Source organism: Phymastichus coffea, unplaced genomic scaffold, assembly GCF_024137745.1.
Source record: "Phymastichus coffea isolate CEN01 unplaced genomic scaffold, Cenicafe_Pcof_1.1 PCOF00207, whole genome shotgun sequence".
NCBI lineage: Eukaryota > Metazoa > Arthropoda > Insecta > Hymenoptera > Eulophidae > Phymastichus > Phymastichus coffea.
In genome coordinates, this window is record NW_026707018.1 from 183,556 (window position 1) to 196,799 (window position 13,244).

Genomic DNA, 13,244 nt, shown 5'->3' on the forward strand with positions numbered 1-13,244 from the left:
GAAAAGACGTAATTTTTTTATCATACAAGAAATTGTAATAAATTTCAAACTTTAGCATTGAGTTAAATTTATAAAATTATGAATTATACTTTGTCCGATCCATATTCTCATTTTGAATGAGTTCTATGTGCACGCGGCTCTGCGTGTGCGCGTTTATATATATATTAAAAAGAGCATCTACGTTATACAAAAATAAGGTTATATCTATATTATTACAAGGCACGCACACAAAAATGGTACATATATATCGTTTACTTCCGTAAATAAAGGCTTTCTATTTTTTATATTTTCTGTTCTTGTTCTGAAAAGAGCCTACTAAAAATATAATAATGGAAAAAACAATAAAAAAAATTGAACATCACTTATTACTAAACATTCCACTGTCAGAAAGTAAGTATTTTTTGACTACTTTGTTTTCTACTTATAAACTCATATTTTAATGTTTATTGCAGGTGGTAATCAGTTGTACAAGGAAAAAGAAATAATTGATGGTGATTATGAATTGGTATTTGGAGAGTTTTTTATAGCAGTTGTTCTTCCTATGATGAACAATGATTTTCAATATTATGTGAATAATTCTATCAATTCAAATAAGAGCAGCCATAATGAGTGGTTTAATATTGGTGTTGGTTCACTTTTATATTTTATTCAAAATAATTGGACTGGCCCTTTCATAAATGAACAATTAGACAATTTATTACCACTCCAAAAATTAGCAATCACAAGTTTGTCATTACAAGATCAGTTGAATGAAAATATTACAAAAATTGAATTATTATACCTTGCTAAGATAATATTGGCCAATGAACAACTCCAAAAATCATTTCCTAGTACTTTTTGGTGGCTATTAAGATCAAATTATATTCACCAACTGATTTTAGAAGAAGCTAGTGCAGTGCTTTTCAATGATTCCGAAAATTTAATAAAACAAATTATTGAATCAAATATTGTAAAAGATGATGCTCTTAAAACACTATTCAATGTTGAAGTAGCTCAATTTTATTCATATTACACAAGAATTCAGACTTCAGAACAATATTTGGAAAATGCATTGGCAACAGCTAAATTAAATTTGAAGCTTTTGGGTGCTTTGGGCAAACGTACTAAGTATCAAGAACAAGAGAAACCACAGTTATATTTGAAACTCAAAGTAGACAAAGAATTTTTTCCATACAGAAAATGTGATAAATTACCAAAAGTGATAAATTTAAGTGATGATTTACGTTTAGAGAAAATAGAATTTTCAGAAAAAGTCAAGGAAGTTGAACTAGGCAGTATTGAAGAAACAGTAATCATGGCAAAATGGTAGTTAATTTTGATTATTAAAATAAAGTATATGCATAAAAATAATTATTCTGATCAAGCTTTCAGTTGAAAGTATCACAACCCAAGGATGAGCTTACAGATGAGGAAATCATAACATACTTAAATGTGAGTTACCATAACTTCTACTATTTACATAATGTTTTTTGTAAGTTTTTAAATTAATTAAAACATATTTCAGAGTATAATAGATAACACTAAAAATTGGTCATTAAAAGTCTCATCATTATACCAGCGCTGCTTAATAGAGTCCACCCACAAAAGAACAATTGAACGTTCTTTATCACAATTAGAATATTTGATTGAACAACTTAAATCTAAGAAAACTCCAGTTTCTTATAGGATGGATCTATTTTTTGCTAGTGGCATGAATTCGATATGGACTTTCAAACAGCAGTTGGCAAATACAATGTTCAATCTTGGCATGATCAAAGGTGCTTTAGATCTATATTTAAATCAGTCTTTATGGGAGGATGTGATTGTTTGCTATACTGTTTTGGAAATGAAACACAAAGTACGGCTTTAATTAACTTTATAATGCTGTAAGAATGCTAAGTTTTTAATTTAACTAATAAAAATATTTTACATTTAAGGCTGCCGAAGTAATTAGACAACAATTAGACAAGAAACCAACAGTTAAACTATGGTGTTTATTAGGTGATGCAACTCAGGAAGTTCAACACTATGAGACAGCCTGGAAGCTTTCAGGAGAAAAAAGTAGTCGAGTTCAAAGACATTTGGGTTTTTATTACTATGCGAAACAACAAGTAAATTTAATAAATACTGTGATTTATTATGCACATATCAGACAATAAACATGCTAATCTTTATTTCTTTAGTATACGGAAGCTATTCCACATTTGAAACTTTCTGTTGAATTGAATCACATGCAAGAAAATGTTTGGATAAGATTGGGGTTTGCTGCTCTGCAAATTGAAGACTGGAAATTAGCTGCTTCATCTTACAGGAAGTACACTAGTCTTGAACAATCAGTTATGTTTACAGAATTTTAGAATGAATATTAACTTCAATTGAAAGTATTAACTTTTTTGTGTATTTTATAGAGTTTTGAAGTTTGGAATAATCTAGCCAAAACCTATATAAAATTAGGTGATAAATCACGAGCTTGGCGAGCTTTACAGGATGCTATCAAATGCAACTTCGATAAATGGGAAATTTGGGATAATCTCATGATCGTCAGTACCGACCTTGGGTATTTTGGAGAGGTATGTTAAAGCAGAATCTTTACTTTTTATCTTGACTGTAACAAATTTTTCTTCAAATTATTTGCAGGTAATCAGATGTTACCACCGTATATTAGATATTAAAGGAGAGCACATAGACATTGAAGTCCTAACCATCCTGTCTAAAGCGATAATAAATAACTTGAACGATGCTGATAGAAATCCATCACAAAGAAATCTTCAAAAAGCTTTAGAACTTTTTGGACGAATAACTGCATCCGTTTCGTCGAATTCGGACATCTGGAGACTGTATGCAGAGCTTACTTTACAGAAAAACAATGAGATCGATAATCAAAAAGCAGCGCAATACTTCCAGCGAGCTTACCGGGCAGCAGTTGCGGATTCAAGGTAAAGAATATATTAATAATATATTTTTTTTACAAATGTTGTTATGCTATTTTAATATTTAATCCAAACTCAGGTGGTTCAAAAATGTCAAAGATGCTAACAATGTTCTGGACACTTGCGTCAGATTAGCTGAAGCAAATTTATATAATTTGCATAACGTTGCAGTTGCCCATAAACGAACAATTCTAGGAAGCGCCAAACTCTCTCTACAATCAGTCGTAAAGAAAATTAAAGACTTGAATTGGGAAGATCAGTCTGGTATTTTAGAAAATTTGGAAAAAGTTGAGAATAAGTTAAAGCTTATTGTTGACGAATTAGAAAAATTGAAAACTACCTAGAGTACAGCTCAAACCATTTTTTTTTCAATTTAATGTACTCTAATTGTAGGAATCAATGTTACAATATTGGATTATTTAAGATCAAAATTTGCTATTGAATATTGTAATATCTAAAATAAACATTTATATTATTTTTTTAATATTCTTGCAAACTTATTTTATCAAAGTTCTATAACTTTCTTTGTAGAGTAAATATGTATTTAAATAAATTTTCAATATATTTCATTATTTTATAGCATAAAACTATTTAAATTTATACAATACAGACATATTTAAAAATATTTTATTAAATTTTCAAACATCAATTAGCTGAGATAATTACTACCGCTTAATTAGCTAGTTATGAAAACTCAAAAATTAAGTGAGTTTGTGGCGGTCTTGTGGTCCACCCATTTCTCACTAGATGATGTCAGTCATCTGCAAGCGGCAGGAAAATTCGCTTATTGAATATACATTACAGCTAGCTCGCTCTCGTGCAATCTTTTTCTCGATCTCTCGTTCCGCATTAAGACTATCTATAACGAAAGTCGACTTCAACTTCTATATCGAAGCGACTCACGCCGATATCTCTTCGAATAGCCAAAAGTTTACCAGGCCCATGGAGATAGTCTCCATGGTCAGGCCGGACCATGCGCGTATGTTTGCGTTGTACACGCGTGCGCATGCGTGTTATGTATGTAGTTTAGCACAGCCATATGGATTATATGGATCCCATGGGGTATGGAGAGAGAGAGCACTAGCGATTGGATCATGGTTGGGCAATTCTGTCAAAAAGCTTCCAGCAGTTGACTTCAGACCTCACAATTATCGTAAAACGGGAGCGAAAATTATGAGGTCTGAAGTCAACTGCTGGAAGCTTTTTGACAGAATCGCCCAACCATGGAGACTGTATACAGAAGGCGAGGCAGAGACCTTTTATCTAGGCAACTTTCTCTTTTTCTTAGCCGATTTTAGCGCCGCGCGCGGTAGTTAGTGAACCACTAGAAGACTTACATAATATGAGCGTAGCTTATCGACCATGGATGGAGATATACAGTCTCCATGTTATCGACCATAATATACAGCTGTAGATGACGAAGATAACCCGCCCTTGCATATCTTTTTGTAAAAAGGAATCCATTAATTTTATAGAAAATTAATACTATTTTACGATGAAAAAGTCTTGCAATATATCGTTTTTGTTATTTTTTTGAAATGATGGAATACGCTTTTCGATCACTCGATTTTAATAATTTTATAGTTTTTTTTGTTTTTATATTTCCTTATTAAATAATATAATGTCTAATAATAAATAACATTCGATATACTTAACTTTAATGATAGTTACGATGATTAATGTGGTCATTGTCAACTATCCACGAAATTTTTACCGTGTAAAATAATTATCTTTTTAATAGAAAAATATTGTTACGAAAGCCATAATTCAATTGTATAAAAAGCATAGATTTTTAACATAAAAATTTACAATAATTATAATTATTTTTTATTTATATTAAATATAGTCTTAATTGTCTTAATAGTTTATATTAAATATATGCATCATCAATCAAACCCCACACATAATACCTCATCTAAACGTAGAATTTCTCGTTATTTCCAAATCCGGAATCAAAAATAGAGGTTCCTATTCAAAAAATCACTGGGACCTTCATATGACCTTGAAAATCATTCTAAGTGTGTGTGCGTGTGTGTAACAATCTCACTTAAACAAACTTCTAAAACTTTTTCGAAAAATTTAGTTATTATATATATATATATATATATATTTTTTTTTTCAAGATAGGAAATTCAACGTTATTCACTCAACTTTGAAAATGTACATTTACGAACAAAATAGCAAGACTTTTTTATCGTAAAACAGTATTCATTTTCTATAAAATTAATTTATCCCTTTTTATAAAAAAAGATATTCACGTGCGGGTTATATCTTCGTCACCTACAGTACCATGGTCGATAACATGGAGACTGTATATATTGTAAGTCTTCTAGTAGTTCACTAACTACCGCACGCAGCGCTAAAATCGGCTAATTACTTTGGAACTGTCGTGACCAGTGCTGGGCATCGATGGTTTATATCGAAAAAAAGAGCTCCCTAGAGCTGACTTCAAATTGTACACTGAAAGAGCTCTTTCCGATTCCACTCGTTCCACGGTTCCGTTCAGTTTTGAATTGAGAAAAAAAAGATTGTCATGCACTTGCATGTAAAAAGTATTAAATTACAATTATTTTCTAATTTTTTTTTGTATATCTTAATTTTTGTATTAATAATTTTATTTACTTTATTTGGATTATTGTTTATATTTTTGTTTTATAAATTACTGAATTGTGTAATGCAGAAAATTTATTACTAGTTATTATTATTGTTATTATAAAAATGTTCTAATTAAAAAAATAAAATGATACTATCAGTTATTATATTTTGTTATAGATTATCTAGAAGAAATTATGATAGGAGTAGTATAATTATAATTTATATAATAATTTATAATAAATACACATTTTTCTTACGTTATTTATTCAACATTGATCAAATTATATATATATATTCTGATAACAATTCCTAAATACTCTTATAAAAAATAATATATATATATATATATATATATATATATATATATATATATATATATATATAATTTATCGAATAACTTAATCTTATTGTATTTAACCGAATATCGAAAATTATGAAAAATACACATAGCTAAATTGCTTAGATGTTTAAATTTATATTTATTATTTGCTTAATTGTTTAAATATACAATATGCAAGTCGGTCCAGACGATCTCCTTGCAATGAAACAATAAAAATACATTTTCAATTATTAGCAGATCATAAATGTTGCATAAAACTAAAGAAATAGTTGATTCAACAGGTTTCCATACTTTTTTTTGAAGAAATATTCGTTTTACAATTATCCTAGAATAAACAGCTGTTGACAGTCTAATAGTCGGCCCAGATGATCTCCGTGCAAAGAGTGCATGAAAAATACATTTGCAATTGTTAGCAGATCATAAATGTTTATTAAACTACGGAAATAGTCCATTAAACAGTTTTCCATACCTTTTTCAGAAGAAATACTCATTCTACAATTTATACCAAAATAAACAGCGATTGACAGTCCAATACTCGGTCCAGATGATCTCCGTGCAAAGAGTACATAAAAAATAAATATGTCAATTTTAGCATATCATAAATGTTTTATAAAACTAAGGAAATAGTCCATTCAATCTAAGATGGAGTTTAGCTAAACATGAATATTAGAGTTATTTTTATTGAGACAAAGGTTACATTAGAAAATATTGCTAAGAAAATAGTATACTCAGCGTGGGTGTAATCACCGCAACTAAAGAAAGTATCAACTTCGAAAAGAAATAATTAAACTTCAAATGAAATTTCGTTTGTGAATGTTACTTAAAATGACAATTTGTGACTACTTTCGTATACTTGCCGAAACATATTCAGATAATGGCTTCAGTAAATGGAAAATCAAAATTAATTTATACTTCGATTGCTGATAGCGCTACCATTTTAACACACGATATAGCTTTTATAGAACGTTTATTGGTACCTAAGCTCGAAACGAACATTCATGCCCTTGATGTGAAAGACATCGCAAATAAAAAGAAACATCGTTGAAGACAAACTATTCATGTAAAATTCGACAGTTTTCATAACCCTGATTTGACAGCTAATTTGTATAACAAACTTCCTCGCTCCTCTCTTTGAAGCATCGATGTTCGATTGAATGCTACAGTGAGCAAAGATAAATTGAATTTAATAAGACGAGAAAAAAAGCTTACTATTAAAACACCATTTACATTATTGGCTTAATTTTTTAAAATTACTCACCACTGTTAGTTTACCTTAAAGTTGAATAAAAATATAAAAGTCTTAAAGAAGCCTTTATGAACGATAGATCGTTTGCAACCTGAAAAATGCATTGATAATATTTTAATATTTACCAATTAATTACGTATTCGTAAAACGCTTGAAAAAAATTTATAAATGAATCTTTCTTTGACTCTGCATTAATTGTATATATAATTATAAATATTATTAAAGAAATGTTTATTACTTACGTGTATTGCAATGTACGTATAACTTTTTAAATATCAAAAAATGGATTTACACAATAATATCAATAATGTCAATTTCTGAAATTAATACAATTTTTATGCACAATAAACACTCTTTATAACCGTTAAAAAAACAACTGATACTAATAGAAGCACGATGTTGCTCTCTAGCCGGCACAAAAGAAACAAATTCGCTCGTTCGATCGTCATTCGGCGGGAAGGCTCGGGTTGTTTTGTTTACATTGCGAATTGCGGAAGTCGTGTATATCATAATAGAATGGGAGTCTGGTATTTAAATAATTTTTATAATTTCATTTCAATATTTAATGACAAATTAAATAATACTCTGTAAATGCTAGAGAATAATTCATTTTTAATAATTATAAAATCAGAAAAGAGTGAAAACAAGGTTACTAAAAAATTACTTTTTATAATTAATTACAGTTTTTATTATTTATTATTTATTACTCTTCAACAATTTTACAATACATTGTATATATAAATAAAATTTTTTTACATGCTAATATGCGAAAAGTATTTTCTTTTAGAATTCATAATTCAGTGGAACCTTGGAACGAACGAAATCGGAAAGAGCTCTTTCAGTGTACAAACTGAAGTCAGCTCTAGGGAGCTCTTTTTTTCGATATAAACCATCGATGCCCAGCCCTGGTCGTGACTTGTATTGGGTTTGCCGAACGCTTTAACACGGGCGGTATAGGCCTGCCTCGCCTCTTGTATACAGTCTCCATGCACCCAACCCTGGATAGGATTAGCGTACATATAGTGGCGTAGCTAGCGTGGATGTTTAATAAATAAATAAAAACAATATCGATATTTCTACTGTTAACGAATCTAAGTATCTACATTTGTAGCTATTACACACAGCAAACATTGAAGAAATTTGTTTCGTTCACCTCATATCGACAATTCCAGCGAAGACAATCTGAGCAATAGTCTAAATAACGAAAACATGTTGTAGAGATTAAATATAATATTTCAAACAAAATCTATAATTAGACATCTGAATAAATACTATCAAGAACATCATTAATGAACTATGCATAATTAAACAAATATATATGTTTGTGATATATACAAAGAAATCTTTAACCAAGGTATGATACTAAAATTCAGTTATGACTATTATGCATTATTACTTGTGCTCTTAAAAAAGGATATGAATAGTTATTAATATTTATTATTAAATTAGGTCTACTTCAGATAAGTCAAAATAATTAAATTAAAAATGGGAAATAGTTATTATATTGACGAGGAAGTTATAGCAAATCTTAAAGAAGATTATTTGGAAGCTAGAAAATTATTAGATGAAGATAGCAAAAACGATCTAGAAACTGAGCCTTACAAGAGCAAATATGCAGCCATGAAGAAATTCAAAAATATGCAGAATCTTCTTTCCAATTTTGTTGACAATGCACAACAAGAAACCGAAGTAACAGCGATGCTTGCTGTTGTATATTTGAATGAGGGCATTATTGCTACTGACACTGAAGAATTGAAAAGTGGTCAAGATTATCTTATGAATTGTATTAATGTTCTAAGTAAAACTGAAATAAATGCAAAGTCCATCTTACCAATGTTGAGTGCATTAAACCAATTGGGGATTCTTTGGTCAAAACTAGATGATACATCCAAAGCAAAAGAGTACTTAGAAAGGGCAGAAAAACAGTTTAAGGATTATAAATCTCTCAAGATAAAAGAATCTCCTCCAGTCAATATGTCTACTTTATTTGGCATAGATGATTCAAATGAGCCACTAGCAACAGAAATTATGGAGAAATTATATACACTAACATTGTATTATTTAGCACAAATATATGGTAATTTAGGCGACTTGATTAAATCTTCTGTATATTGTCATATGACTTTAAGAAGGCAACTAGAAATGAATGATTTTGATAGTATTGATTGGGCATTAAATTGTGCAACACTGTCTCAGTTTTTCATGGAAAAAGAAGGATTTCAGCAAGCTAGGCATCATCTTGCTGCTGCAACACACATTGTTGGAAAGTATGAAGATACTTTAAAAGAAATGAGGTATTTATTTCAAAAATTTAAAAATTTACATCATTGAATGAAATCTATTCATTGATTTACATGTTTCATTACAGTTCTAAAGAGCTTCATAATGAAAATGAGAAAGAAATATTAGACTCAAAGTGGGAAAATTTTAGACATAGGAGTGCTGATATTTCTAGATGTTGGGCAAAGTACGGAATCTTGTTGTTATCTTCCTCAAGAGATCGTTTAATTGAAAAAAATGAAAATGTCAATGACAAGTTTATGCCTGACAGTGCAAATATGCAAGCAGATCCCAAATCAGACATCACCCAAGAATGTTTAAACAATTTAAAATTCTATTCTATAAAAAATGATATTGCACATATTGCTAATAACATTATTGACAAATATTTATTAGATTTTAATGACGCTAAAGCGGTATTTTTAAATGTACAAAAGTGGCTTGATGATGCTAAAACATTCTATACATTGGAGAATCATGCATCTGATTATATACAAATTATTCAAGACACATCTCAACTCTACAAGTACTTGTCATTCTTTGAAGAGGACGAAGATAGGCAAGCTAAAATGCATAAGAGGAGGATAGATTTGTTGGAAAGTACCATTAAAGAATTGAATGAGAGGTATTATCTGAATGCTTGTCGGCAGATTTGGATGGAACTCGGTGAAACGTATTCGGAAATTTTAGATATAAAATTAGATCGCCTAAAGGATTCTGATGAACGACCGACTCCTCATATACTATCCAAAATAAATCACTTGGCAAAATCATCTATTCATAATTTTGACAAGTTTGTGGAGTCAGTAAAGAAAGACACCAAAAATGACAAGTTTACAGATGATTTGGTCAGACCAACCCTCTGTGCATATTTCCATTTAGGTAGATTATACAATAAATTTATAACACCAGATAAAAAATTGCAAGTGGATAACTTGAAGAAAAGTTTGGATGCTTATTCATATTTGGTTAATTACTGTGAAAAGGATCAAAAAACTGCTGCGTTAATGTCAGAAGAGCTCAATATATGCAAGGACTTTGTGAAGTTATTACCTGTAAAAATGAACAAGTTGACATACGAAATTTCTCGTGCTTCATGAATTGTTGACGTTTTTGAACGTATAATATTCTTTTTACCTCAGGATATAATTTTTCATGTAAATTGTGTGTATTTGTAATTATTAAGGTTTTCCCATTATAAAGTAAATTTATGCAAGGCAATTTTGTTATATAAAGAAAATTTGTTCTATATTTATTCTAATTTTTTGCTTTTTAAATTTTACTTTGCAAATTTTTAATTATCAATCAGCACAAACTTAGAAATTATAAAAATTATATTTGTACACGAAGAATAGGTATGTCCAAAAATTTTTTTTGAAAAAAATTGTTCCTGTTAAATAGAAAATAGAATAAGTAGTTCAAGAAAGATATCAAGTATAATAGAATTGTTATGATTTTATTAAACAGTATATTTATTATCATCATGTTATGACACTAATTGAAGATGACGTTTCACATTGTTAATTATATAATTGTTTTTCTGCTTTGTTATGCAGACTCATGATTTTTGTATATCACTGTATGATATTGTATCAACATTATGAAGAGAAATAAATATCGCTACACTACATATAACATGGTATTATAAAGTTTGGAAACAAACATAATATTTAACAATAGCGAAGAGTATTTGCTGTTACTGCTTTCTCTTTTACCCATTATTTAGCTCTGATTTTAAGAGACTAGGTCAGATATTTATTTCTATTATTCACAATTTAATAATTCGACATGTGATTAAATAACATGTTCATTTAAACTGTTTCATAAAACTTTTTTAATAAATTCATGTAAAAATGTTGCTTAATCGTAAAAATATGTCTCTTTTAAAATCTTTTAAAATTATTAATATCAAGAATCATAATTAGAAGATACTTTTTTTTCAATAACCATTGCTATAAAACCTGACGACTCTTAAATTAATAGCATTAAAAATAAATTATTTGTAAATTAGCTGTGATATTTGTCAAGGCTGTTCAGATTAAATCATTCACATTGACGACATTTTTTAGCAGTTCAATTTTACAATGTAGCACTTTTTAAGTGCTGTCAATGGTTGATGCTTTGATATAATTTTTTATATATGTGCATACATTTACACACATTCCTTAATTATAATATTACAGCAGTTGTGTATAATACTTTGGGCATAGGGTTTTTCAGTTTTTGTTTATTGCTGAAAGATGTGCTGTATACTTTTGTAAAATCTATTATTATTACACAAAGTCTATTGTATCATTTTAATTATATAATATTGCATTTGATTTTTTATTTAAATATTATTAGATCTTGTTTATTTATCTAGCACATGGAATGTAAAGATTATACATTTTTAATTTAAAAATCTCAGTAACGTAGCTCTCTAAAAATGCATTATCTAGAGTTGTAGAATAACAAGTTTTTGTAAAGAGTATCAATAATCTATTTTTAGAATTCAATCTATAATAAAGAATAAAAAAAGGCAGCACATCTTTCTAACTAAATGATTTTAAGTACTTGTAACACCTTTGCGTGCAACTAAGAGATTTAGCACAGGGTGTTTTCTAATGTATGAAACTGCTTTTTTATGAGTTACCATAGTGAAGTCATAGCCATTACATTGCAATATCTTATCATGCATCCTTAAGCCACTTTTAGCTGCTGGAGATCCTTCATGTACTTCAGTCACATATATCCCCTGAGACGAAAAGACAAATTCACTCTCACTTGATTAAGAAATGCAAGAAATCATGAGCATAAGTAATACCAATGAGATCATTTTTAACTTACATTATCTGTATAGCCTTGGGGACTTTTTTTATAATCTTGATCTATTCCTCCTCCTATTTTAAAGCCACATTTCATAACTTCTTCTCCATTTGCATTTATTTCACTTTCTTTGTGTAGTGTAATAGGTATCTAGATTCAAAGTATGTAATTAAATTTTTACATTGATAAAGAATGTAAAATAATAGAAAAAGTTTTTTATTCTTGGGCGAATATTGACAGACCTGATAAGATTACTTTTTTAAATTAAGCATCAAAATTTATGACTAAGAACATTTGAAAAATTATAAAACTACATACAACACAAAACATTAGATTTTTTTATTAACATTATTAACGACACAAAAATTGTTGAATTTCACACTAGACTAAAAAATCATAATAATTATAAAATATTACTAGTCGCTACAAAATACTTTTTTCTAACACAGTAAAAATCTGAATTATCTGTATTAAAGAATCATTGTTGCGTAGAAAGTAAAAAAAATAAGATGAGCGAAAAAGATATAAAAGAAGAGCATGGAAAACCGTTAGAGTATTTTTTCGGAGATATGTAGAATAACTTACACTGAGGCACTTGATTGCCGTGCCAGCTTGGTGTTGGAAAGCCATTTTCGCGCACATCTTGACAGCCGTTGACGAGTAAACTTTTCGTGTTTGGAAGACGAATTAGGCGACGACGTCACTCTGGCCGGTGATTTCACTGATATTTATCCAAAAACTGCCCGCTCTGAATCTTAATGATGTGATATGACTAAACCAGTGGATTTTCAGTTCTTGGCTAAACATTGCTACGATCTAATCGAGATCTACACAACTACTTGAAGCAATGTTCATGACAGTGGAAATGTTCAATGGCTGAAGGCAAAGATAATTTCTGCCGGAGGGAATGTGTTTGAAAGGAAGTTTTATTTAACAATAATATAATTAGAGAAAGTTAGGTTGTTTCAAATGGCTCAATGGATATTCCATTTACAGTATTGCATTGTTTTTTCGTCATATATTATTTTTTAAAGCAGTAAAAAAGGTTTAAAAAAAGCTTATAAACATA

General features: G+C 29.3%; 3 protein-coding genes across 3 annotated transcripts; 2 read left to right on the plus strand and 1 right to left on the minus strand.

Annotated features, from left to right (window-relative positions):
- Window positions 1-91: 91 nt before the first annotated feature.
- On the plus strand, window positions 92-3,266 carry LOC131673978 (tetratricopeptide repeat protein 27). The gene is made up of 9 exons (XM_058952388.1): window positions 92-390; window positions 453-1,305; window positions 1,365-1,431; window positions 1,505-1,837; window positions 1,917-2,090; window positions 2,163-2,315; window positions 2,388-2,549; window positions 2,617-2,915; window positions 2,989-3,266. Exons 1-9 carry the CDS (start codon window positions 330-332, stop codon window positions 3,251-3,253), a joined length of 2,367 nt encoding a protein of 788 aa, XP_058808371.1. The 5' UTR covers window positions 92-329; the 3' UTR covers window positions 3,254-3,266.
- A 4,762-nt stretch (window positions 3,267-8,028) lies between these two features.
- On the plus strand, window positions 8,029-10,748 carry LOC131673967 (KIF-binding protein). Its single transcript, XM_058952373.1, has 3 exons — window positions 8,029-8,444; window positions 8,540-9,384; window positions 9,459-10,748. The coding sequence occupies exons 2-3, from the start codon at window positions 8,576-8,578 to the stop codon at window positions 10,468-10,470; spliced, it is 1,821 nt and encodes a 606-aa protein (XP_058808356.1). The 5' UTR covers window positions 8,029-8,444; window positions 8,540-8,575; the 3' UTR covers window positions 10,471-10,748.
- Window positions 10,749-10,850: 102 nt separating this feature from the next.
- LOC131673968 (tax1-binding protein 3 homolog) lies at window positions 10,851-12,994 on the minus strand. Its single transcript, XM_058952374.1, has 3 exons — window positions 12,761-12,994; window positions 12,197-12,325; window positions 10,851-12,104 (listed from the first exon to the last, which is right to left on the minus strand). Exons 1-3 carry the CDS (start codon window positions 12,815-12,817, stop codon window positions 11,916-11,918), a joined length of 375 nt encoding a protein of 124 aa, XP_058808357.1. The 5' UTR covers window positions 12,818-12,994; the 3' UTR covers window positions 10,851-11,915.
- Between the last annotated feature and the right edge of the window lie 250 nt (window positions 12,995-13,244).

Bases quoted from the DNA above. Each gene is read 5' to 3' on its own strand.
- LOC131673978 (XM_058952388.1), top strand. From the start codon at position 330: ATGGAAAAAACAATAAAAAAAATTGAACATCACTTATTACTAAACATT. The intron at 1,432-1,504 runs GTGAGTTACCAT...AACATATTTCAG, and splicing joins AAATCATAACATACTTAAAT to AGTATAATAGATAACACTAA. The intron at 2,550-2,616 runs GTATGTTAAAGC...AATTATTTGCAG, and splicing joins ACCTTGGGTATTTTGGAGAG to GTAATCAGATGTTACCACCG.
- LOC131673968 (XM_058952374.1), bottom strand. From the start codon at position 12,817: ATGTGCGCGAAAATGGCTTTCCAACACCAAGCTGGCACGGCAATCAAG. The intron at 12,326-12,760 runs GTAAGTTATTCT...CTTTGAATCTAG, and splicing joins CGGCAATCAAGTGCCTCAGT to ATACCTATTACACTACACAA. The intron at 12,105-12,196 runs GTAAGTTAAAAA...TTTTCGTCTCAG, and splicing joins CCCAAGGCTATACAGATAAT to GGGATATATGTGACTGAAGT.
- LOC131673967 (XM_058952373.1), top strand. From the start codon at position 8,576: ATGGGAAATAGTTATTATATTGACGAGGAAGTTATAGCAAATCTTAAA. The intron at 9,385-9,458 runs GTATTTATTTCA...GTTTCATTACAG, and splicing joins GATACTTTAAAAGAAATGAG to TTCTAAAGAGCTTCATAATG.